The 25,379-nt window shown below is 38.6% G+C and overlaps 1 protein-coding gene across 2 annotated transcripts; it reads left to right on the plus strand.

Moving 5' to 3' along the window:
* Window positions 1-1,258: 1,258 nt before the first annotated feature.
* LOC146680292 (AP-1 complex subunit sigma-2-like) lies at window positions 1,259-24,327 on the plus strand. Of its 2 annotated transcripts, XM_085447303.1 has the most exons (7): window positions 1,259-1,370; window positions 3,994-4,172; window positions 8,773-8,881; window positions 8,983-9,120; window positions 11,585-11,615; window positions 18,832-18,894; window positions 21,609-24,327. In XM_085447303.1, exons 1-6 carry the CDS (start codon window positions 1,260-1,262, stop codon window positions 18,882-18,884), a joined length of 621 nt encoding a protein of 206 aa, XP_085303429.1. In that variant the 5' UTR covers window position 1,259; the 3' UTR covers window positions 18,885-18,894; window positions 21,609-24,327. The 2 variants fall into 2 exon arrangements, with proteins under 2 accessions (XP_085303429.1, XP_085303430.1); XM_085447304.1 differs by lacking the exons at window positions 11,585-11,615; window positions 18,832-18,894 and having other exon boundaries at window positions 1,260-1,370.
* Window positions 24,328-25,379: the final 1,052 nt, after the last annotated feature.

A 25,379-nucleotide genomic window follows, 5' to 3' on the forward strand; every position in this document is an offset into this window, starting at 1 on the left:
AATCCGTTCAAATCCCCAATCAGTGCTGGCTGTCCAATTAAAATAGACACACTAGAGTTCCAGTTAGGAAACCACAACAGTTTCCCCACCAAGTAAGCACAAAGTATTCTGTTTTGAGAACTTAATTTTCTATTCAGATGTTCATTTTGCCCTTTAAAAAGTTTGCAATCCTGCACCTCTACCATTAAAATGTCTTGGAGAGCTTTGTTTATAACACCTTTAAGACCAGATCCTCAGGTGACACACACACCTGCTTTTAATTAAGATTCATTTCCATCCTTTCATCATCATTTTCATGTCATTTACCGATTTTACAGTATGTTTTTGTAAGTGTTGGCCTAGATGTTTTTTAGGTTTTGCATATATCATATTCTTCTACAGCACATGAAAGTTATTGGCTAAACCTGATACGCTGTATCCTTACTCTTATGAGAATACTTCTGTGTGTTTTAACTGACAAATAAAAAAAACAAAGCTAACAGTAAGTACCGAGGCTCAGTTCAGCACTGCAGCTTGAATTGCCCAAAATTTCAGTTTTAAGTGTGGAAAAAGTTCTCTCAGGTGTGTCATCACCTGACAGGTTGTGGACTGAATGGCCACTCTGCAGCACACAAACCAAACTGAGTCAGATGGGAGACTTAATGTATGTCGGAATGGCGCAAGACTTCTATTAAAATGTTTGAAGAGTTTAGTGAATGATCTGATGTGTTTCAGCAGGCAAAAACTTAACTCCGTAAAAAATCCACAGAAAGGGACGTCATTAACATGCAAAAGTAGAAAATAAATAGGGTAGGGAAAATTTAAAAAGCCAAAAATACATTTTTTGCAACATACTGTGGTGCTTTGTCTTTTTGTCTTTGAATGGTTTTTGGCCAGCAGAAACTATTAAAATGACAAGGAAGGGTAAACTTAGACATAAGAAGAATATAATGTATATAGAGAGATTATATTAAATAATAAAATACATTTTTAATTTTGTAATAGATTCAGTGTAATCAATTTAAATATTTAATTATTTTTTAGATTTAGTAATTTAATTTTTATTTTTTCAGTTTTTGTTCTCCATATCTTTTCAGTCTCACTTCAGGTTGTTCCGTCTCTGTTTAATCATTCAGCATATGTTTGAGGTAATGAAGTTTGAATGGGCGGGACGGAGTGGTTTGATTGCTGTCCGTAGCAGCCAATCATTTGTATGTTGTCTAATTAGCGCGTTGACAAAGGCGGGGACTACAAAAACATGTCAGCCAATAAAAATCATCATGTTCGCCCTAGTGGCCAATCAAAAGGTTGTTATAGACTGGCCGTGTTTCTGGGTGGTGTTGGGTGGCTCATTTCTTCCGAGGGGGGTATACACAGTGTTATTATTCAAGGTAAGTAGTTTTGAATGTGTGAAATTTTGTTTTTCCATTAAAATGTACAAACGCGCTCGGTCACCTGTGGGTTTTTTAACAGGCTCTATGATAACAGGACGTGCTAAAGGTAGCAGTCGCTGAATAACGGTGTTAACGGTACTTCCTTTCGTCTGTGTTCATAGCGGCTGAAACGGGATGATTTCAGTCATGTTTCTGGTTTAGCTACATGGATTTAAATGCTTTAAAATTTGGCCGTGAAAATAACTGTGGGGTTGCATGTGTTTGAATGCTTTTAGTGAATTTAAAACATGCCCTGTGCGCTGTTTTCCGTCAACTGTTTACCCTATATTTAAAACTGAAGTGAAAATAGTGTTGGTATGATGGAGGGCTGTCGAAGTCGATCGATATAGCTTTTTTTTTTTGTACCGATACCAAGACTCATTCTTAGTAATCCAGGGGATTGGTATCAAAATTTACAGTCAGATAAAATGCTGGTGCTTTAGCAATATGCAGACCACATTTTATGACAGGAAAGCTGTTATTCAAAGCTTTGCTGCTTTTTTTCTAATTACTTATACATTAGATTTAGATTTAGATAGAACTTTATTAATCCCTCGGGTGGGTTCCTCTGGGAAATTCGATTTCCAAAAAAGCACAGCACCGACAGAAGTTACAGAGTTATACACACACACACATATATATAAATACAGAGACAATATAAATAAAATATACGAAGGGGATAAATAGAATAAATAGGAATAAAAATAAAAATACAAGTGAATTGCACATTTCAAGTATTGAGTCTATTGCACCGTTGACTATTTACAAAAGTATTGCACAAAAGGTATTGCACAGTGAGGTGAAGAGGCACTACAGCTTAGTTGTTCCCCCCTCCTTTGTCCTCCTGTTTCCCCTCCCTCTCCCCTCCAGAGAGGAGTTAAACAGTCTGATGGCGTGTGGGACAAAGGAGTTTTTAAGTCTGTTAGTTCTTGTCTTTGGGAGAAGCAACCTGTCACTGAACAGACTCTTCTGGTTGTTAATGGCCGTGTGCAGAGGATGCCTGGCATTGTCCATAATGTCCATCAGTTTCTTTAATGTCCTTTTCTCTGCCACTGTCACCAGAGTGTCCAGCTTCATGCCGACCACAGAGCTAGCCCTCCTGATCAGTTTCTCCAGCCTGGATGATAATGTGTACATGCAACGATAATTGGAGTTGATGCGTTATTGTTCTGTTATTTACTCTTAATTTACTCACTTGTTTTTGGCATGCCACTTTGTCAACTTTTTAGTGTTGTGCATTTTCCCATCCTTATTTTTCATGTATTTTTAAGGGAATTTGAATAAATTTAAATGTATTACCAATACCAAGAGAAATCCTTGCAGTAGACTGGCAGCCTGTCTGTGGTGTGCCCAACCTTTCAGCAATTGGCAGCTGGGTTAGGCTCCAGCCCCTCCCTGAAATCCTGATTTAAATAAGCGAAAGAAAGTGGATGGATGGATGGATGGATGAATGGAATACCAATAGAATTGACAGTAGATACTCCTCTTTTTTCTGATAGAGAACTGAGTTTCTCTGTTACTACCACACTTACTTCTTTGATCAATTTTAATGTTCTTCTATTACAGTTTTAGCTGTTTGGGGTAGTCTGAAGCTCGCTGTTAACTTAGGTGAAGGGATGCACACAACTACTCAACTAGATATTTAAACATTAAGCAAATTATTATTATTATTATTATTATTATTATTATTATTAATGTACAACAATGTTTTTGTGTTGGTTTTAAAGCACTGTTTACACAGGACTTGCAGCAATGTCATGACCATAGACGATAGAAAGTCAGTAATATTTGGAGAAGAAAAGCAACAACAACAAAAAAACATTAGTGACGTGATGTAGGTAGGGTCCTAAGATAAACCTTCCTTATTTCAAGATGAACAATCGAAGCTACTGATGTTGTTGGCTGGTGTTAGCTATTTTCTGATATATTGGTATTGGCATGTATATTAGATTATAAATGAAAATTTAAAAAGTGGAGAAGAAATCACAGAAACACCAGCTGTGTTATTATGAGTAACAATGTAATCCACAAGCTTTGGGATAATTAAAACAAGATTATTTTTAAACAATGCTGTCATACTGTCTTAGTAAGGATTGTTAAACAAATACATGTAACAGATGTTAGGGAAATAGTTGATGTATGTTACAACTGTCTAGGTTTTGTATGTCAGAAAGGAAAAAAAATATTGGCTTATGTATGAGAGTTTTAAATAATCAAATATCGGTATCAGTATTGGTCTAAAAAAAATCATGTATCAGTCAAGTTATAATCGATAGCAGGCTTTTTATCTTTTACACATGGCAGCAGATCATCCAAAAACAGCAACTCACTGTCTAATTTGCACTGGTTGTCCTTTATTATTCATTTTCCAAAATTTGATTGACCTGATTAAATTATTTTTAGGCATCATTTTTATTCAATTTAACTTGTCAGCATGTTACATCACATAAAAAGTGCTGTGAATTTCTTTTTTGAATGCCTTTTTTGTGTCTCTTTGTGCAGATGTCTTTAACCGCCCACTCCTTCCTCTCATGTCTTTATTCACAGCCCCTCTGGTTTTTGTGTCATCTCTTCATTTCAGATGCAGTTCATGCTTCTTTTCAGTCGGCAAGGCAAGCTTAGGCTCCAAAAATGGTACGTGCCTTTGTCTGATAAAGAGAAAAAGAAGATCACCAGAGAGTTGGTGCAGACAGTCCTGGCACGGAAGCCTAAAATGTGCAGCTTTCTGGAGTGGAGAGACCTTAAAATTGTGTACAAGAGGTGGGTAGGAACTGGACTTGTTTCTGAACAAAATGTGTTCTGGTTGAACGCCCTCAGAATAGAATATTTTCACACGTCCCTGGGCAATTCATAGGCCCGTCATTCATAGACATGGCTCTGCTGGGGAATCAGGAGAGTGTTACCAAAGAGATGAAGGCATCATCATGACAGCACTCAGACTACAACAAGAAAGAGCATTAATTTAGTCTCATTATATCCTGTTGCTGTGCCAACGGACAAGGAGGCAGACTGCTTGTGAACCGGAGTGACCCCACTGGGATGGACTAACAGAGCCCCTGAACTGCTGATCAGTCTGCAACCATTGCCCCACCACACAGATGTTTATGTCCTCAGTTAAATTCTCACTAAGTGTTAATAGTTCTTAGTATTTTTTTTACATATGTAAAAGATAGATGTAGCAAATGTGATATTACCCATTGGTTTAGGACATTTTGAAGGACCGCTGCTAGGATTTTGACCATCACTGTGTTGGGTTTTTGGAATCAGAAGTGACCACATGTGAACAACAGGGTGGAGTACTAAGTTATCAGTGTGTTATTAGGCCTTGTTAGCAAGCCATTTCTTTAAATGATACTGGTGGATTACCAATCGGTGCTAAGTAACAACTTAAGAAAAAAATCTAAAATTTCACTCAAATTTAAATTGACTGTATAAATGCATGGTGTTTGATGGCCTTGGTTTGGAGCCACAGTATCTTGGTACCTTGCAGTTATTGAGTCGACTATGAGCTCCTCTGTATCTCTTCTAGAGACAAATGTGAGGACGTCTGTGTGACAGCTAAAGCTTGTCTTAAATTGGATTGTGCAACAGGACAATCCCAAGCATAGCAGTAAAATCTCATGGTTATAGCCACTGTGACATTGCCTGTTAGTTTGTAGAAACTGATTTGAAGCCTGATTTGAAGCCATGAGTTTAGTATTTTGGTAACTCTTCCCTCAACATGATAGCCACAGCCTAAAGCACGTTCAGCTTCATCATCTATTTTACTCTAAATGGGACCATAATTTATAATATGAATATCAAGTTGGTTCGAAGAAGGTCTAAAACCAGTGACCAAGATCATAAACTTACCGGGAAAATGTATGCTTAGTTTGTAGATAATGTGAACTGTTGGGTAATTTTCCCAAAGGGAGGGAGGGAGACAGGACAAAAGACACGCTGTGGAGGAGAGCCAGAGACTAATGACAGCTAATGATTAAATGCAGAGACTGAAAAGAAGTGAATGAACAAGAAGGACTCGGTGCATCATGGGAGGCCCCCAGAGGCCTAGGCCTATTGCAGCATAACTGAGGGATGGTCACCTGATCTACCTATAAGCTTTATCAAAAAGAAAAGTTTTAAGCCTAATACTTAAAAGTAGAGAGGATTTTTGTCCCCTGAATCCAGACTAGGAGCTAGTTCCACAGAAACCCTGGAAGCTCTGCCTCCCATTCTACTTTTGAATACCATATGAATGACAAGTTAGCCAGTAGTCCAAGTGCAAAGTGCTCTATTTGGTTGATATATTATTATGATGTCTTAAAGATAAGATGGGTTTGGTTATTCAAGACCTTGCATGTGATGAGAAAGAGAATAAGTGATTCTTGATTTAACAGGGAGCCAATGAAATGAAGGCAAACATAGAAATATGTCAGAATTCTACAGAATTCTGGATCAACCGAAGCCTTTTCGAGGATTATTTAGGACAGCCTGATAATAATGAATTAACAGTAGTCCAGTCTAGAAGTAATAAATACAAGAACTAGTTTTTCAGCATCACTCTGACACAGGATGTTTCTAATTTTAGCAATATTGTGCAATTGCAAGAAAGCGGTCCTACCTTTTTGTTTAGTATGTGCATTGAATGACATATCCTGGCCAAAAATTACTCAGACATCCCTCACAGTGTTATTAGAGTTCAAGGTAATGCTATCCAGAGTAAGCATCTGGTTAGATAATATTTTTAAAGCTGAGTACAGTAACCTAATTTTTATCTGAGTTTAAAAGCAGGAAATGAAATGCCGTAAATATCTTTAAGACATTCCTACATTTTAACTAATTGCTGTGTGTGATATTTGGCTTCAGGGATAGATAAAGCTGGGTATCATCTGCATAGCAATGAGAATGTATGCTATACCTTCTAAGTATACTGCTGAAACGGAGCACGTATAATGTAAATAGAATTGGTCTTCTTTTCTTTTATGCATGAGACAGATTTCTGGATTGTTTAGCTCTGGCTAAAAGTTTCTTTGCAGAAAGAAATTGTCTAATTTTGAGCAACAACATGGATCTGTATGTTGACACTAATGCATCAACCAACAGCCTGTCAGTGTGTAGACGTGTAACTTGTAACACTGAAAATTTCTCTGTATAATTTCTCACATCTTACAGTAATTTAGATGCTTGCAAGCATCGGTTTAAAACTGATCTTCATATTTTCTTTAAATGTGACAGAGAAACAGAGCAAATTAGAAGCAAATAACGAAGCTTAATATTAGTTTTTAACAAATGACTGATTCTTCCACATGCATTTTTGTTCTTTTGAGCTGAACCAGGACCAAAATCTCAGTGAGTTTAATAGAAAGCTGAGAACTGAAACTGTGCCTAAATTCTTAAAATGCATGCTGTTTCCCATCTGATATGTCAGAATTGATCCAGGATCAGAAACAAGGATGGATCCTTTGCCAGTGGCACTACTCATGGTGATATTTGGTGCCAAATTAAACTGTCCGTAGCTCTAAAACGTAGCTCAAAGCCAGCAGTGGGTAAAAAACCTTTCTGACATAATTATGCAAACACATTTTGGGCTAATCTACTTGTAAATCTGATTCTTACCAAAAACCTTTGAGAAGCACGTAGTCCAGTTTGTTAACACTTGAGTTATTTTGAAGCCTGTATTTACAATTTTCACATTAGTTGTTTAACTGGACATAAACACTGCACGAATAGAATCACCAGTCACATTAAAAAAAAGGCTTTTGGTTTATAAAAGTGCTTGAAGTTACATTTTTATTATGCATGTGAGAAGTTATTTGACTTTTCTGCTTCATTATGGCTCAATCCAACATGAACAGCTTCTCTGCACGTGCTATCAGGGTGCTGAACAATTCTAGTGCACCGTGATTGGATAATATGTTTCCAGGCTCAGATGTTGATTGGCTCTTTGAATGTTGGGCTGCTGCCATCTTTACAGTTTCACAGTTCTCCCATAAATTTCTTTAAGGCTTCTCCTTATATGTCAACTGTGATTGGATGCTTTGCCAGCAGAACTCATGCTGATATTTTTCCCAAAGTAGACTAAATTGAAATTCAAAGTGTACCTCCAAGTAAGGCTCTAAACTGTCTGCCACATGTGAAATGTTAATATAACCCTTACTTACGTGTTAAGCAACATTCTATAAAGATGTCTTATTGAAGACTAATCCACTTATAAAACAGGGGGACCTGTGCCATCAGGCTGCCAATGCAACATAAAGATGTTCTTTACTTTGGGAGCCTTCTCTACACAGAGTGTGCATTATCTTTTAAAGCGTTGACTTGTTTCTGGAGTGAGTCAGCTCCAATAAAAATGCTGTCTCACTGCTCTTTTGTAATGACTGAACCGAGCCCTTTGTGCTTCCTGCTTGGCTACACCTTGCATTAATTTTCACAAACTGTAGACAAAGATAGACAACAGCTCGAAACAATCAAGAATTCACCACCAGAAAACAGCCTGGCTAATAAGCAGCTTTGCTGTTCTCTGTGACCTCTGCGAGTATTGTACACGTGTCTTTTTAAGAATCTGCAGCCCTGTCCATTGTGTCCTGCTGCTCCTCTGGTTTCAGAGGATCAACTGACCAGCTCCTTTATTAGCCAATCATCACATGCCTAGTGCCTTAGGGATTATCAGGGATAAAGAACTATGGCAGAATGGGTCTTAACTGTTTCAGCCTTCTGCGTCCGGCTTCTGGCTTTTAAATGAATACCCTGTGCACAGTAAACAGCAGGCCTTAATAATAACGGAGAAATGCCCTCTCAGCACCATTTCAGTGAGACAGTACATCACTGTGAGAGCCTGTCGCAGCTTTACAAATGCCTGAAGTCTGCTCCTTGGCTTTGGCTATTTGATGGTGTAGTTTTCACAACGAAAGATTGTTATTTAAAGGGATAGTTCACCTCAAAATCTAATTCATGTTATTTTTTCTCTGGGCTGTAGTGATGGTTATCTTTTTTGGGTGTACGGCATGCAGTTTTGGAGACATCAGCTGTGGAGATATTTGCCCTCTCTTGATTATATCGAAGACCCTGAGACATTTAAAGGACACAGCAGCCTCCTTCATGCACTCTGGCAGGAAATATAGACTCTATAAATCACACAGCAAATGCAATGCATGTTGTACTACCCTGTATATTGTTTCGACTATGTAGTTTTTCCTATTTTAGCCTTTAAGAATGAATGAAAATAACAGCCCCCACTGTGCTGATGGGGATGACTTTTTCTACTTGACAGTTGTAATTAAAACAACAGTTTTCATATGAAACTTTCTCAGAATTATTTTTCTGAGAAAGCAGGGAACAAACTTTTTCAGTTGAAGTGAATTTGCTTCTCGCTGTGTTGCAGATATGCCAGCCTGTATTTCTGCTGTGCCATTGAGGACCAGGACAACGAGCTCATCACGCTGGAGATCATCCACAGATATGTGGAGCTGTTGGATAAATACTTTGGCAGTGTGCGTTTGTGATGTCTGACTTCCTAATATTATTCTTAGTTATAATTCCCACGTGCTGAGCTGTTCATTAATGTTTAAAGTTATTGCATGTTGGTCACCAGGTTTGTGAACTGGACATTATTTTTAACTTTGAGAAGGCCTACTTCATCCTGGATGAATTCCTGCTGGGTGGAGAAGCTCAAGAGACGTCTAAAAAGAATGTGCTGAAGGCCATCGAGCAGGCTGACCTGCTACAAGAGGTAAGATATGTGATAAAACCACCATGGGAACAATAACAGTTTCAAATACTACATTTCTGGTAAAGATATTTTACACTAGTACACCACTATTTCCTATGTATATATTATATTATATTGAGGATTTCTGGAAATCTGGAGACATCCCCAGTTATTGGTGGTGGCAGCAAGTAAGGTTTAATACTTTTTGGCTCAGTTTGCAAGTCATGCATTAAAGCCAGTCTTTAGACAAAAAACATTTTGTAGTAGTTATTTTTCTTTTAGTCGAGGGTGGATTTAATCCAAGTATGGTAAACTGGTCTGTGATTGTTTCTTTTATTGTTTTATTGCATTTTATCACTACTTCTCAAAAAAATTATTTTTAATTCGCTAATGAAAATATGTTAATGAAAAAGCATGTTGTGGCTTTTCTAAGAAAGAAACATGTAGCTTCTTCTTCTTTCTTAGAAAAGCCACAGTGCGTAGGCCAGCATGGGGGAGGTGACCCACTGGTGGAAATGCTGAAAGTGGTGTAGAGAGGACAAGCAGCAATCTGGCAGCCAGAGACCATGGGAGTTTGATGAAATGTTGTGATTTGTAGACAGGTGAAATGGGTGATTAAAGAGTCAAAGTGATTGAAGTGACTGCCAGTGGAAGCAGTGACATATAAGCTAGTAAATACATGGTTATCAACCTATTTGGAACGTGGAACAGCTGCTTTGTTGAACAGCTGTCAGCTACAAAGCTGCTCCATGAGCGAATCGTTTTATATCGTTTATCACCAGGTTATTATCTCTCTGAAAATCTTTATGTCTATGGTGAAAATAAAATGTGTTTATAGTTCGAAGGGAGATGCATGAATTGTCTCTATGAAATTGCAGATATTTTTAAAAAGTCTTTCCAAGACCCTGAGATTGTTGTTCAGATATACTCCAGTGAAAAAGACAGCTACAATCAAAGGTTTGTAGCTGAGAATGTCAGACTTTCAATTTTGTAAATAATGAGTCTTCCTGTCTGACAACACAAAGTTACTGAGACCTGCAGACTAAACCAGCCACAAAGTCACTTTTTCTGTGGTTTTTTCTTCTTGTTCCATTTCTCACTGCAGTGTCATCAAGTGATCCTCTAATAAGATTCAGTCAGTGATTTCCTGTAAAAGCTCCATAATAGAATCCATTCTCAGCTTCTAATGCCAAGCAAACATTAAGAAATATTGGTTTTGCATCGGTAACTGCTGCAGCCTTAAATAGAAAAGCTGATATTTTGACTGCCTTATTTTCTTTCATAGGTATGCTGTCATAATGGTGGATGATTGTAGTTTCATCAGACCAATCAGAATGAAATAAAAAGATAGAAGAGAAGAAGTGAAGGGCTTCACCAAGGAGCAGTATCAGACAAATAAGGATTATTTTGAAATACAGGTCATGCAAAGCTACTCTACTAGAGTCAGAAAAAAATATGGAGCTTGAAATCAGCACCATTGGTCCACGTTAATTAAATTAATGTGAGGATTATAGTTTTTATTGTAATAGTTAAATTTCATGCAGCACGGTGGCACGGTGGTTAGCACTGTTGCCGCACAGCAAGAAGGTCCTGAGGTCAATTCCACCATCAGGCCGGGGTCTTTCTGTGTGGAGTTTGCATGTTCTCCCCGTGTTTGCGTGGGTTCTCTCCAGGTACTCCGGCTTCCTCCCACCGTCCAAAGACATGGAACTTGTGGGGATAGGTTAATTGGATAATCCAAATTGCCACTAGGTGTGAATGTGAGTGCGAATGGTTGTCTGTCCCTGTGTGTTGGCCCTGCGACAGACTGGCGACCTGTCCAGGGTGTACCCCGCCTCTCGCCCTATGACAGCTGGGATAGGCTCCAGCGACCCTGAAAAGGATAAGTGGTAGCGAATGGATGAATGGATAGTTAAATTTCATATAGTAGAAGTAAAAAATGTTTCTTAGAGTTTACCTCAAAGTGACAGCTGATTTTACTTTACACTCTCCAGTCAACCCAGGAAGTTGTTCAGCTCTTTTCATAATGCTCGACTTGAGTTATTTATAGTGTTTTTAAAGCATTCACAAGAACTAATACTCAGATAAGTCTCACTGTTTTAGAGTCACGCAAAGAAACGTGGACCTCGTTACCCTCAACTTCAACTAGAACTTTCTTTACCCTTTATTATTTTTACAGAAGGTTCAATGTTGAGTTCTTGTGTCTTTCTATGTTGCATCACTTCCCTTAAGTAGAGGGAAGGCTCGGCACTGCTGGTGCTATATGTTTATTCTCTTTTTACACATTTTCTCACATTGGAGTCCTGATGATCATTTCTGTCTTTAATTTTCAGTGCTGCATGAATACAGCCCTCAGATGATTCATGCAGCCATATTTTTGAAAATATTTTGTGTGTCTTGCTTTTAGTTTGCTTGATCTTAATCCTGATTTCTGCTGACACATTTCTCCCTTTGCTTGTTTATTCTTTACTGTTGTGATTTGCAGAATATAGACTTTCAGATGCGCCTGTTTGCAGGTAACACTTTGTTAAAAAATCCCTATTCTGTAGTGTTAGATCTGTAGCTTTAGATTCACCAACACAATGTTAAATCCAGCAGAAAAAAAAGATACCAGCAACACCAAAGTCTCAAGTGTCATCAGCACACTTTGAATTTTGAAGTTGCTGATATGTTTTCTGCCTCATACTGACCCTATATCAACTCCAATGTCTCTGATGTCACTGTAAACCTAACCAGCAACATTTAATGTGACGAATAGTTACACAAAATTGCTTAAAAATAAAATAGCATTCAGTAGTTTTTAATGAAGAGCCTACATTTCTAAGTTACTTATAAAAGTTTCTGCACAGGCCTGGTTCAAGGTTGGATGTGGGCAGTGCTCAGGTTGTAGTCTTCAAACAAACCCTCATTGTATTCACTGCTGTGACAAACAGGACACTTCTGTTCTAGATTAGCATTTCATATAGTGGGAGCGTAATTATAGCATCAAAACCACAGTATCGCAGCAAGGGTCATTTTGACCATAAGCGCTGTCAGCAGGATACCAGTACACACTGATCACAGCTCCACAGCTGGTTTTTCACCCCACTCTCAATCCCGGGCACAATTAATGTTGTTTTGTCAGCGTCTGACGTAAAAAGGGCGATTTTACTAAACGGAATAAAATAGCGTTGATAGGTGTGGTTAGTTTTATCGGTGATTTACAAACGTTGCACTGTTTTCTAACCACAACAAAAACACGGTTCATTTCAATATGACATACCCAATGTGCCAAGAGCTCTGACTTCAGCAAGTGTACGGGACATGCAAAGAGACACAAAAGCACTTGTGACCCAGACACAAGAGCATGACAACAGCGGTATCTGGTATGGCAAAGTCAGTGGATACTTTACTACAGGCTTAAAATTCCATAAGTGAAATGCTGTTGCACATCCTTGGAATAATAACAAGAAGCACCTCCACTCACCCTGGACAACAAGAACTGCAGGGCGCAAAAAGAAAGTGTCCTAGAAGCCAGGGAGAAACCAGAAAGCATCAAAAATAGGCCATGTTTGTGCATAATATCATGACTTATGCATATTATATTCACATTTGTTTTATTTCTTGCAGTTTCAGTACAGTAAATCTATTTTAAAAGTTATGTTTTTCAAGATGGCACTTTGATTATTATTTTAAGCATTCAGTTTTTTCTCTTTTTAATAGAGCTATCTATAAAGACTACAGCTTCTGTTGAATTTATTTCAGCATATGACAACAATAGCATTTTCTGTATTAAATGCTAAAATAGCCAACACATTGACCATTGAGACAACTGTCAAATGTGTACATCTGTCCATGGTCCTGAAATTATAGCTATAGTTTTTTAACACAAATGCATTGATCAGAATAAAAACAAAAAGCACTTCCAAACTATCAAACCAATTCAGAACATCAAAATGAAAAATGGGCTGCTATTATGACTTCCTGTGCCTGCCATCCAGGATCCTATCCTGAAACTGATCAAGCCTTGATTAGTTTTAAATTGCAAAGATGAGTTGCACTCATCAGTGCTGATTGTCTCAGTATGATTTGAATATGTTGGCAGTCTGTTTCCGTTAATAATACAGACAGCAGTTATTTGCAGTCCTTCACCAATCTGCCTGCGAGTGGTTGCAGTCAGTCTGAGTTGGACCATGATTGTTTAGAGCACCAGGTGACCTATGCATTTGGCTTAAGATTGAAAGTGATCGCCCAGAGGCTGAACGTGTTGCCTCCTCAGCCTCTAGGTCACTGCAACTAGTGGGAATTGATTTCCAAAGATGCAACCATGGAGGTATCATTTTTTTCTTTTTCTTTTTTTTTTTAACTAGTTGCGAGGTTGCCATCCTACTTTACTCTAGTGTGACAGAATGCTAACCAAGTTTAAGTAGCTAAAGCTAAATGAATAATTTATAGTGCTTTATTTAACCAAGTAGTTTTTAGTAAACATTAAAAAAATCAGCATGTGAAGAAGAAACGGACATCCTGAACAAAACAACGTGAAGCACAGTCTCCAAGGTGACAGACCTTCGGCTCATGCCATTACCATGTGTGTGTGCGCTCCCACTGTTTATTGAATGTATAAAGATCAAAAGGTAACACCCACGGAGAGCTTCAGAAAAGAGCGGACTGTTCTCAGTTTTACCAATTTGTTCTGGCCAAGTCAGGAAACACTTCAATGTTTCGATCTAGTGGCTTTCATTGGAGCATGTCTGGTACAATGTAAGTCTAATCAGTCAGTTAGACAGCAGACTGATTGGTTTCCTGGATTTGTTTGTCGAACATTTCGTCTGTTAGTGCTCCAAAAGGCCACCACTAATGAGTTCTAGGAAAGGAAATCAGGCCACGGCTGACAGCCCATTAACATCTACATGGATAAAAGTGATGTGAACCATGGAGAATTTCTGAGGAACACTTACTTTTTGTAAAGCATAAATAAAAAGATTTTATAAATGCTCCTATTAACGATTAAAATTGTTTATTTATTTTACAGTTTAATTGAAGTGAATTGACTAAAAAAATGGTTCTATCCTTTATATTTGATAGAAATAGAAATGTCTGTGAAGACATTCAGGAAATACGACAGATTAAAAAAAGTTTGAAATTTCACTCAAGTTACAACTGAATATAAATTGGACCTAAGTGAGTGATGTGAAGCTGGAAAGCATTTAGAAGTCTGAATGTGGTTGTTTGCCATTAGTTGCGAGGCTGCTGCCACCACCCAGCCAAACCCATTATCCCAGAGGACAAACCGTAAAGCTGTTCATTGATTTATCGACAGCAGGACCATCAGATGGAGAACATACTGTACTGAAAGGCTTAGAGTAAGGCTTTTTCCTGTAAGTGTATAAAGTAGGTAGATCTTTAAAATGATTTAGCTGATTTTCTCACTTAGGAGGAAGTGAGTTCAAAATCTGAAGGGGACGAAGCCAAATCTGAGTAGGAGAAAGGGAATGAGGTCTCTGACTGGCTCAATTCTGTATTTATAGAGCCAGAGTGAAGACTGGGGAAGTTTGCCAAATGAGGAGATCTTATAAAGAACGAGAGTCCGTCCATGCCTCCATCCAGAGTATTGATAAGTACTAGACTGGTACAGTCAGTCAGTCAGCATGGGTTTCCAGTTCTGCGTGCCGTCAACTGCATGTACGCCTGTCAGTGTGACTGTCTCATAACTCTGAGTCTAGATACAGGCTGCGATCAAAGGGTAGTCCGACTCTGCCCATACAAAGAAGAAACCTTTGCCTCTTTTAAATTTGATTTGTTTCAATGTAAAAAAAAAATCATCTTCCTCTGCACCTCTGGACCACACCCAGCGCCTGTGTGACTCATTTGGACCATTTGCATGTGTGTTCTGCAGTTACACAACCTAACCTAACATTACGCAAAGAGCAACTCCTACGTCAAACCAAATTCCTAAGGTGCATGCTCATTGTATTTTTACATTTGTGCAAGGTTAATTCATTCAGTACAAAGTTTGATGACTTTGCACGAAAACAAAAACAGGTTTAAGTTCCTAGTTCGGCTGTTAATTGTCTCATTAGGTGGTACACGTAATAGATTTGTCTGTTGTTGCTGATTCTACTATAAGGCAGGAGATTATGCATAAACCACCGGAACTGTAGCATGTGCCATCGTGCCCTCACTCACAGAGACATACCAACCCACACACTGCTTATCAACCACACTAACAGCTCTTTTCCACTAATACCTACTTGAGTTGGTTCGGCACGGCTCGACTCAGTTTTTAGGGATTTCCACTGAGTTGTAGTACCTGGTACCGGGCACTTTTTTTAGTACCTACTCGGCCAGGGGTCCAAATGATCTGAGGCAGTCTGAAAATATAATGCCAACAGACTGCATGGCACAGATTGACGTCACTCAATGAGTCATGAGTCTCTATCATGAAAATCAAAACCACCATTATTTAAAAAAACAAAAACATCCCCTAGCAAAGATAAATTGGCTTCACGAAAAATAATACCCTCATCCCCGAGTCTGCCAAAAAGCCATACACCGTGTAGCAGATGTCCTCCTTTGTTGTGGCTAGGGCTGCCACAAACGATTATTTTGATAGTCGACTAATCAGATCATGCATCCATTGGACGAACAACGTACAGCTTATTGCACCAGCATGCATCTGCTCTTATATAACTATCATTAGCTTACAGCTTGCTATCTAAAATATAACAGGACACCGGAGTATATTCTCGAGCATCTCACACTTCTGATAATCAGTTGTCTGCTTGACGTTTATTCAGCTGTGTAAAAACTATAACTTTAATCTCAGCCAAACCGATTTACTCAGGAACAAATAAAATACTGAAAAAATCCAAACAATAACATTTTTAAGTTATCTAAGTGACTTATACAGTATATCATGTTTAACCTGAGTAGCAAAAGACAGCAGTGGGTTTGAAAACGATTTGCCGGGAGTCCGGTGTTCTCAGCGGCTCTAGTGAGCCTTGAATCCCGGCTAACTATCGAGCTAGTGGGTAACAGACGTCTCCGAAAAAGTCGGAGTGCTTTTGAAAATATGTGGTGTCTTGATAAATTGAGCCGATATTTGAAGTTTACACAGCTACATTCTCGCCTGAAAATATGTTAAACGTTTATTTTGTGACCCAGAAAGAATAATAAGAGTAATATTAAAACTAACTAGCTGCCGCCATTGTTGGAAACTGCGCTGGGCCGCGCTATGAATTCTGGGACACAGCTTCTTCTTCTTCGGGGTTTAACAGCAGCTGGCATCCTTGTACATGCAGTGCTGCCATCTTCTGTTTCAGTTCGTTATTACACTCTTAAATCCTACTACTTATTCCTGCAGCTTTTGTGATCTTACAAAGCTTCAAACAACGCATCGACGATTTTAATAGTCGACGTAATCGTGACTAGTCGACTAATCGTGGCAGCCCTAGTTGTGGCATTCATGGCCTCACAGGCATCACAGGACTTTTGACCGCATTGCTATAACAACCCTACACAATTTGGTGGTACTCAGTTTTAATGGAAAACAACAGAAACCAAGTTGAGTTGAGCTGAGTCAATACCAGTGGAAAAGGTCTATTACTGCCAGATTTGGTCACCTTTTTGACACTTTGGTCAAGACCTTAGATCCATCGGAGCGGTGCCTGCAGAGGTGAATTGCTGCCGCTGAGCAATCCAAACACAGAAATAATGGAAGTTGTCCAGAGGTGCAAAACTTGATGATCATGAAAGGAGATTGGACAAATTTGAGGTCAGGTAAGGTTTTCATTTTGATCGCACCTCGTACGTGACACAACATGAGGGTCATAACAGGCACCAAGTCAGTTTTGAATGTTTAGACATGTCTGAGTAGACTACCAGGCAGCATAATCCGAACCTTCCTACTTTTGCTTTGGTCGATTCTGATTGTAAATTTTGATTACTGTAACGTTATTGCAGAAAATTAAAACTATTAATTCTTGTCATTTAAATTTTTTCTGGGATTTTAAATTGAAACAAATATGCTGCCTGTGTGAAGACCAGCTGTTGTTCTAACAGCACTGAATGAAACTGTTCAAATTTATGATTTCTGAACAATGAAACTACGCTATAAAATTATTATATAAGCATTTGTACTAATACTGTTCACTTTCATTCATTCTTATTAATTGCCAATATATATTGAGACAGATAGATTGCTTTTTTTTTTTTATAATTACAAATCCAGAAGAAAAGACCAAAACCAAAGTGACGCTCTCTCCATGTTTGCTGATGTGGTTGATAGCTGTCACAACAACCACATCTGTGCTTAAAAAATAAAAATCTTATGAATATAAATATGTTTTAATAATTATTTAAACATTTAAATAATTATTTGTAGTTCCTATCAAACTTTGCTCACTTATTATAAATATTAGCATTTTTTAGGACTACAGTGGAACCCCGACTTACGAATACCCCATTTAACGAAAAATTCAAGTTACGAAGGCACTTAACTGCAATATTTCTGCCCGTGTTATGGCAAAATGCCCGCGTAACGAAATCCGCTGGCTCTGATTGGCTGAGCCCACAATGCCTACAATGCCCACAATGCCCTCCGAATCATGTGACAACCCCTTTGGCTTTCGTACTTGCGCTTCGCTTTTCCAGTTGAGCGACGTATTGTTGTTGCAGTTAGCAATTAGCCTATTACCTATTGTTCACTCAAAAGGCGCGATGGGTGCTTCGACTTACGAAAGACCCTCGGGAACGAATTAATTTCGTAAGTTGGGGTTCCACTGTACTTTGGGTGTAGAATAATACACGTGGTGTGGTACAAACTGTTTCCAGCAGCGTAATGGTGTTTGTTGGATTACCTTAAAGTTAACGACAGGATGATTATTTGGGATCATGAAGGAATGTGTCACACAGTGGAGCTCTGAGACACAGAGGAATGAGTCAGACCAGTTCATCGATGGTTTTGGTCTTTTCACAGTGAGAATCAAGAATGTCACCAGCATGAAAACCAGCGCTTGATAATTAGTCACTATTCTGATGCCTCTTGTTTTTTTTAGTTATTTTAAATTCAGGAGAGCAATCACATCAAATTAAAAGTGCTCCTGGTGATTGAGAAACTGTTTAGTTCACAAATTTCTTGACAGTGTAATTCAGTAATCAGGCTACTCAGCAGGAAGCTTTAACACCACAGGGTAACAGTGGAACATCAGATGATAAACAAACAGACAAATCAGGCTCCATTTTAATTACTTTAGGGGCAAGAATGTTTCATTTTAATTTTCCTTAAATTTAAACTTATATTAAGTTTGTGGATACTAAAAACTGCAGGTAAAAGTGATGCGGGAGGAGCTGGGCTCATTCTGAGTTAGGTCCTTGTGCCTTTAGGCATTAGTAAGTGCATAGTGCAGTAATTACATGGAAAACATACCACAGGGGATTTGGTTGAAGCGATTTCAATAAGCCTTTAATGAAATATTTCTCAGGAGCTGGCCATTACTTTGGTGCCAGGAAGGAGATCTTCTTTTGGAATAATGATGCCTCAGAAGGTTTCCAGCCCTGCATGGGAGACATCAGAGATAAATTGAGCAGAGCCATCGCCACAAAGAGGGCACAGTTATTGTGGTGGTGCACGGTTAATCTCCTACTCCCTCAGCAGAGTCTGTAGATGTGTAGTACCCGCATTGTAGGTTGCTGAGAGTCGTGACGACGGTGTATCATACTTACTTTGTCCTTGTAAAAATGTTTGCCTCACAGGTATGGTGGTTCCAAATATGGCCTCTGAGTCTTCTGGTCTTTTCCAGAATTAGCCCTGCTAAGGTGAATGCGTCGTGTCTGTGGATTTAGGCTGTGTGTACCGCTAGAGCCCTCATGTCTCAGTGTTTTAACTGTGTGAACTAATCAGCCACAACATTAAAACCACTGACAGTGAGGTGAGTGACACTAATTATCTCATCACAGAGGCTCCAAGCCCATTGTTCCTTCAGTGGTCTGGTTTCAGTCATTATGCAAAGGTACTGTTTATAAGGTCGGGAAAACCTGCAGTCAGCTGAGACTGAAGAAGTCACTTAGATGAGTGACTAAACGTTTCTCCCACTGAAAACGCTACGTTCAGATGAACAGAATCAACTTTGGAGGATTTACTTACCTGGATGATTGAGCATGCATCAAGACATAATGCACTACTGACCCCAAAGGTGTCACTTTATCAAGTAGATGCTGTTTGTCAACCACTAAACAACAAAGACAGAAGAAAAGCACTACTGGTCCAATGCATGGCGTGCAGTGCAGTCTACTGTGCGAATAGGAGAAACGTTTAAAGCCATGGATGACTGCTACCATCAGAAAGTTTGGAAAAATAGGAGAAAACGAGGTCCAAACTCTGCCAGGTAAAGTTATTCTACTATAACCACACAGTCATATCAGAGCGGGGGCCACATTTGAGGAATAGTCAAATTGCTCCCACTCTTATCCACATCTTTAATACGATAAAGAGTAGAGAAACATACTTGCAGCTATACAGTTGAAACAGCTGTGAACCTCTAATATGTAGCACAATAAGATGATTCCCATTTCAGCAGTTGATTGGCTCTTTGGAGCCATCTTTGTTATTACAGAATTCTCTAATAATTTGTTTGTAGTACACAGCTGTCAGTACCTACTAAAAGTGGTCCAGGGAAGGATGATCAGTGACAGGAAGAATTTAAGAGAAAGACATGGGACTCAAAAAATCTTGAATTTTCAAAACCTCATTTTGGTGTGAAGTCAGCAAACATTTTAAGCATTTTTTTTACCGGACCTGACCGGTGATTCTGTTCATGCTGCGTCTATTGAAAATAATGTTAATTTAGATAAAGCTTTAAAATAAATCAATGAAAAGGATCCAAGATGCCTATGAGTAGCAAGACATGTTTCTAGAGGGGCTTTGCTAGTGCACAGGAACCATGATCTAATTTAGTCTTGCTGAACTGCTAAAATCTCCTACAACTCACACATGAGTGGAACAGCTGAACCGTGGCGCCATGGAAGGAAGAGGCCTGGACTGCACTGTTTACCTGCAGAAAGATGGCACCTGGACACAATATGGGAAGAAGGCAGCCCTGTGGGAGCAGCACAGTGATCTGTGTTATGTTCTGCTGGGAAACATTGGGAAACATTTTGACTTTTACTGGAATGCTGTTACAAACCACATACACCCCTCTATGACAGAGATGTTCCCTGATGGCGGTCACTTATTTCTGCAAGATAATGGGTCCTGTCATAGTGAAGAACAAGTACAGGAAGATTTTAAAGAACCAAAGTCCAAGATCCCGATTAGACTTATACATTCCAAAGATTTCAATCTCCAAGATGAGTTGATAAAACACATTAAATATATGAAGGTCCACCTCAAAACTTCCAACATATAAAGAATGTGCTGTGAACGTCTTGGTGTCTGATACCTCAGGAGAAATTCTGAAGTCTTGATGAGTCAGAGCTGTTTCGGTGGCTTTTAATGTTGTGACTGATCGTTGTCTGTGTGTAGCATAGTTCGTGCTGGTTTAGACGGTCTTCCTGGTCTCGTTCATCGACTCCTTTTCACAGTAACCAGTCGTTTAACTCTTAAATTACATGTTTACACTGGAAACTGAGGTCTGTCCTTTGGTGCGTTCACGCCAGACATGAAGCAACGTCTCACCTTGAGTTACTCATACAAATACGGGTGCATTGAAAAAACACAAATGTTCGCCGCTAGCAGCCTACAAGAAGAGGAGGCGTACACTCAATAGCTGGAATCAAGTTACACTTATCTATTTTCAGAACATATCATGAACTCCTACAGTTTTGTTTTTCTCCAACTCTGTCTCCTTTTTTTTCATGGATGTAAAAGTGACGTTGAGCCATGCAATTCGATCTCCCCTGACATGCGTCAGTAAGCTCAATTGGTGACGTTCAGAGCATCACAGCTGATGAGGTTTTGCAACACAGTGTGAAGTGAATTTTTTTGCAAAACTTTAAATAACCTCATGTGGATGCAAGTTTTAAACGCATCTTATCACTTTGCCTGCATTAATTCACCTCTTCATGTTGACTTGATATGTAAAAACTTTGCTTCGTGTTTGGAGTGAACTCATCACTAATCTGTCTTTATTCTACTTTCATATGTTAACATTTCAGTGACGCTGTCCACTACTACGACTTGTATGATTACAGCTATGTTGTACCTGCTGTGAGATAACGTTTAATAAGTTAGACAGTGTTTGTACTTTCACGCTGAAAATGATTGTTTCACCTTTGGGAGTTTTTTCTTTAATAAGGTAAGACGGAAAATGGGTACGTTTTTTCTAGAATTAGCCACACTTATGTATTACCAGCTTTTAAGCTAAGCCAGAAAGCAAACATTTGCCAAACTTTCCTTTGAGAGGAAAAGAGGAAACAATGGTGAGAGTCTTTTGTCCTGCCTGCTGCTCTGTCTCCTGCACGTTATGAATGAAGTGGCTGTTGGAAGCAGTATTGCCTTTGTTTACTAAGCTGTGTGCATTTCTCTCCTCCAGCCCCGTCATGAGTACTTTAATGTGCCTGTGTACTGATTGGCTGCCACCGCTGCTGCTGCTGCTGCTGCTATCCACCTTGCATGCTGAGCTCCTCAGTGCCTGGCACCTTCCTTTCTGCACGCGGCACCTGACATTGTCATTGGTTTGGGGGTGTAACAGTATTTTCAGTTTTCATTCATTTTCATACATGACAGTCATGATACAATATTATCAAATTCAAATTTAAAACAACCATGAATGGAAGCATTTACACAAAGAGATCTGCATCCTGTTTATGGGGCGTGAAAACGTAATCAATATTGTTATCGATCCATTTGATATTTTGCGGTGATGCATTGTCACATGCCTGTCATTGCTCCACTGAACTCTTTGTATCATTTCAACAGTTTCCTTGTTATTGTTGTAAAGCAGCAAATTAAGTGCCATCATGACCCAAAAATAAAATATTAACAATAATTTAAAGTGGACCTATTATACTGCAGGAGTCTGCATGAAAACTCTTAGATTAAACGCTTTTCTGGGTCACACTGAATAAAACTTAAGAGTCTGTTTTGCAAATTTTGGTCATTCCAACTCTCAGAAAGGAGGTAACCCAAGTATACATGTTGGTTTGTGGTTTCACAGTCAGATATGACCAAAATCTGATATCCCGATATAAAACATCTATCGTCCGATAACGATATAAATCACAAAAATTTTACATTTTCTGTAAATTCTGTGAATCTCGGGTAGCTGAAGTGTTTCCAGCTGGGCGTCGTGTATCTGGAGTCGAGTTTTTTACCGATGCATTAAATGACACATTTTTAGACATAGGTTGTAACTGCCGCCGTTTTCTTTGTGAGAATTTATTACACGGCGTGCTGCGGGGAAAAGCCTGTTCTAATGTTTGAGTCTAAGGTTTATTTTTTAGCACCTGACGGCTCCTTTTTTGCTTCTCATCGGTAAATACTCTGCATACTCTTTCACGTGATTCAGTTTATTTTGAAAAGTCTCAACAGGATCTTGAGCTTTATTGTGAAAGGTTTATGTAGAAAATAAACAAGCGGACACGTGATGGTGTTGCCATCGTTGTTGCTAACGACAACGCATAAAAACAGGCGCTTGTCCTTTGGTAGTGTGGTTATATTAAATATAAGAGAAAGAGAGAACTTTAGGAAATTAATATAGCCACTACAGTGACCATCAAAACGATGAAAAAATATTGCCCTAAACAGTTTATTTTGCAACAGCACAAAACAAACGATAGCGTAAAATGAAACGATAGACGTTTTTATATCGTCATCTGATATATATCGTTATATTGAACAGCCCTAGTCAGAGCCACGCCTTGCTCATTGCAACCAGTTTCAAAAAGAAGATGTGACGGCAAGAGCGTTCATCTCGAGAGACTTCCACAACCAATCGGTGATGTCACTGCTCTTTTATACCTCTGTGGTTGTTAAAAGAAACACTAGAGACAGTGTTTCTTTCTTTTAATTCCAGTTTGTTTCCTCCGCTCCTCTGCTTTGTGTTTTGAGCTAAAGCTAGCTTCAGGATATTTTGAACAAGTCAGGTCCAACAAACAGCGTCTCGCATTTAATTTACTTTTGGCTGCCGTAGTCATCCACTGAAAATCTGGCGTTGTGACAGCTTTGAGTCAAACTGTTTATGAAAATTGTGTAACAGAAAATAATAGGTCCACTCTAAATAGCAGTTCCACTTAGTAAATAACTTCTTCCGCTTCATAGCTGCATCACTTTCTGGAAAAAACGCATTAAGTTGACCTTGTTAATCATGATGGCATACAAGACTGATTTAGATTTATGTCAAATAAGAGATTATATCAGTTTTTTATGATAGATGTTCTTCACAAAATGTTTCTTTCATTTTTTTGTTCATTTGTGCTGTTTCTACTTGGTCTTTGGGCAAACAAGTAGTACAGGTGCTGACTGTGTTTTAAAAATACAGTTCAGTACTTTTAAAAGTATTTAATTATAAACACAGAGAATTTCAAAATTCTTGAAGTCCAGATCACAAAATACAAACCTGAGCTTTAATTAAACACAGACTCCACGCTCACCACTCATACCTGAGTCAGTATTACATCCATGAGGGGTTCATCCAGTTTTTTCATGTTTTTAACTTGTTTTGACTCACAGGTCATGTTTGTGGGAAGTGAATGCAATAGAAGTCATGTTCACCCATTTCTGTATCTCATCTGTTTTGCTTGTATCTTCTCACTCTCACATCATACGTATCTGTTTGATTTTTAGGTTTTTCTTTTTGCTGTGATCTTGTAAAACGTTCTTATGAGCGTGAAAATCAAACCAGTGTTCACACTGAAGCGCACAGTAGACGTTTTAATAGTTTTTAAGTGTCTGTCTCTTAATAAGCAGAGTTATTTTAAAAAATATTCACAGATCATGATTATTTCCTATTTAAATAAATATTAAAAAAAGTTTTTCAAGGTAAGTGGTTTCAGAGGAATTCTGCCTAAATGAATATTGTATTTGCAATGATTGCACGGATTAAAGATTCTTCGGGGTTTTATGTTGATTATAGACGTTAAAACGCTTGAAACAATTAGACCTACAAATATGTTTTCTATTATAAATAAATAAATATTTCATATGAAATGTCTTTTCTGTGGCTTGCTAATGAAAGCCAGCTGAATAAATGGACCCTCACTTTATTGATGTACGTAATGGATACATAATAAATTGTTTACGATTCTCTGTCACATCAGCACACTGGTGTCTTTCTTTAATATAACCGTTGTTCTCTGAGTTTATGGATTTCCCCCCTGTGGCTCTCTGAAATTGGAGGGTTTTTTCCACAGCTTTTATTTTCTGTCTGAATTGTGCAGAACGCCATTCGTTTCCCAGATTAACGGGTTTAGCCTACATAATCGGCAACGAGGGATTCATCACTCTGACAAAATATTTCCCCTGTGTGAAAAGTCTATAAAGGGTGATTAATGCAGAGTGGATGTTTCGAGGTCACGTCTGAACATTTTGCACTGAAAATGAAACCACAGACGCCACTGTGTGGAAGTGTTAGCTTAAATGAATTTTATGTCACTGCTCTGATGAATTTACTCTCTTTACTTTGTGCTGAACCTTTTTTTAGGATGCCAAAGTAAGTGATTCTCTTTGTTTCTGACACAAGCCCTGAAATTTGTTAACTACAACTTGTGACACTAGTTAGGGTAGAATTAGCAAAGTAGATGTGCATTAAATAGGATAGAGCCTGTCTGTCCTGTTATTTGTTTATTTATTCCAAGTTAGTGCATATATAAATGTGAGGGATGTTGAATGGTGAACATTTTTTCTATAAAATCACCAGTTTATTAACAAAACTGAAGTATGAGGTTGTGGGTGGCTCTTGCTTGTTCTGCTTTCACTTGTATTTAAATGTATTCCTTTGTAGAACAGCCAATAAAGTGTTAAAGAGCAGGTCAGGAAGTCGGGCCTTCTATGCATCCTATTGGCAAACCTCATATAGATCATGATGTTTTAAGATGCTTTAGACCCCTGCAAACCTGCAAGCTCCTTTGCACCTCAGCTCGTCCTTCTCTGACTGAATAAAGATTGAGATTGAGAGTAAAAGATAAATCAGCACCCAAGTACCTTAAACCTGCATTTTCTTTTTTAATTGACACCAGGGGCGACTCTTCTGGTCCTACCCGAGTCTATGGGAAAACGGGCCATGACTCACTTTCACTGTGCCCCTGATTAGTTGCTAGTTTCACGTCATACTGAATCAAAGATTAAGTTCAGTTTTTCATTTTTA

This window comes from Copadichromis virginalis, linkage group LG23 (genome assembly GCF_057382275.1).
Source record: "Copadichromis virginalis isolate Kocher_CV1m ecotype Utaka linkage group LG23, C_Virginalis_male_GT1.1, whole genome shotgun sequence".
Lineage (NCBI taxonomy): Eukaryota > Metazoa > Chordata > Actinopteri > Cichliformes > Cichlidae > Copadichromis > Copadichromis virginalis.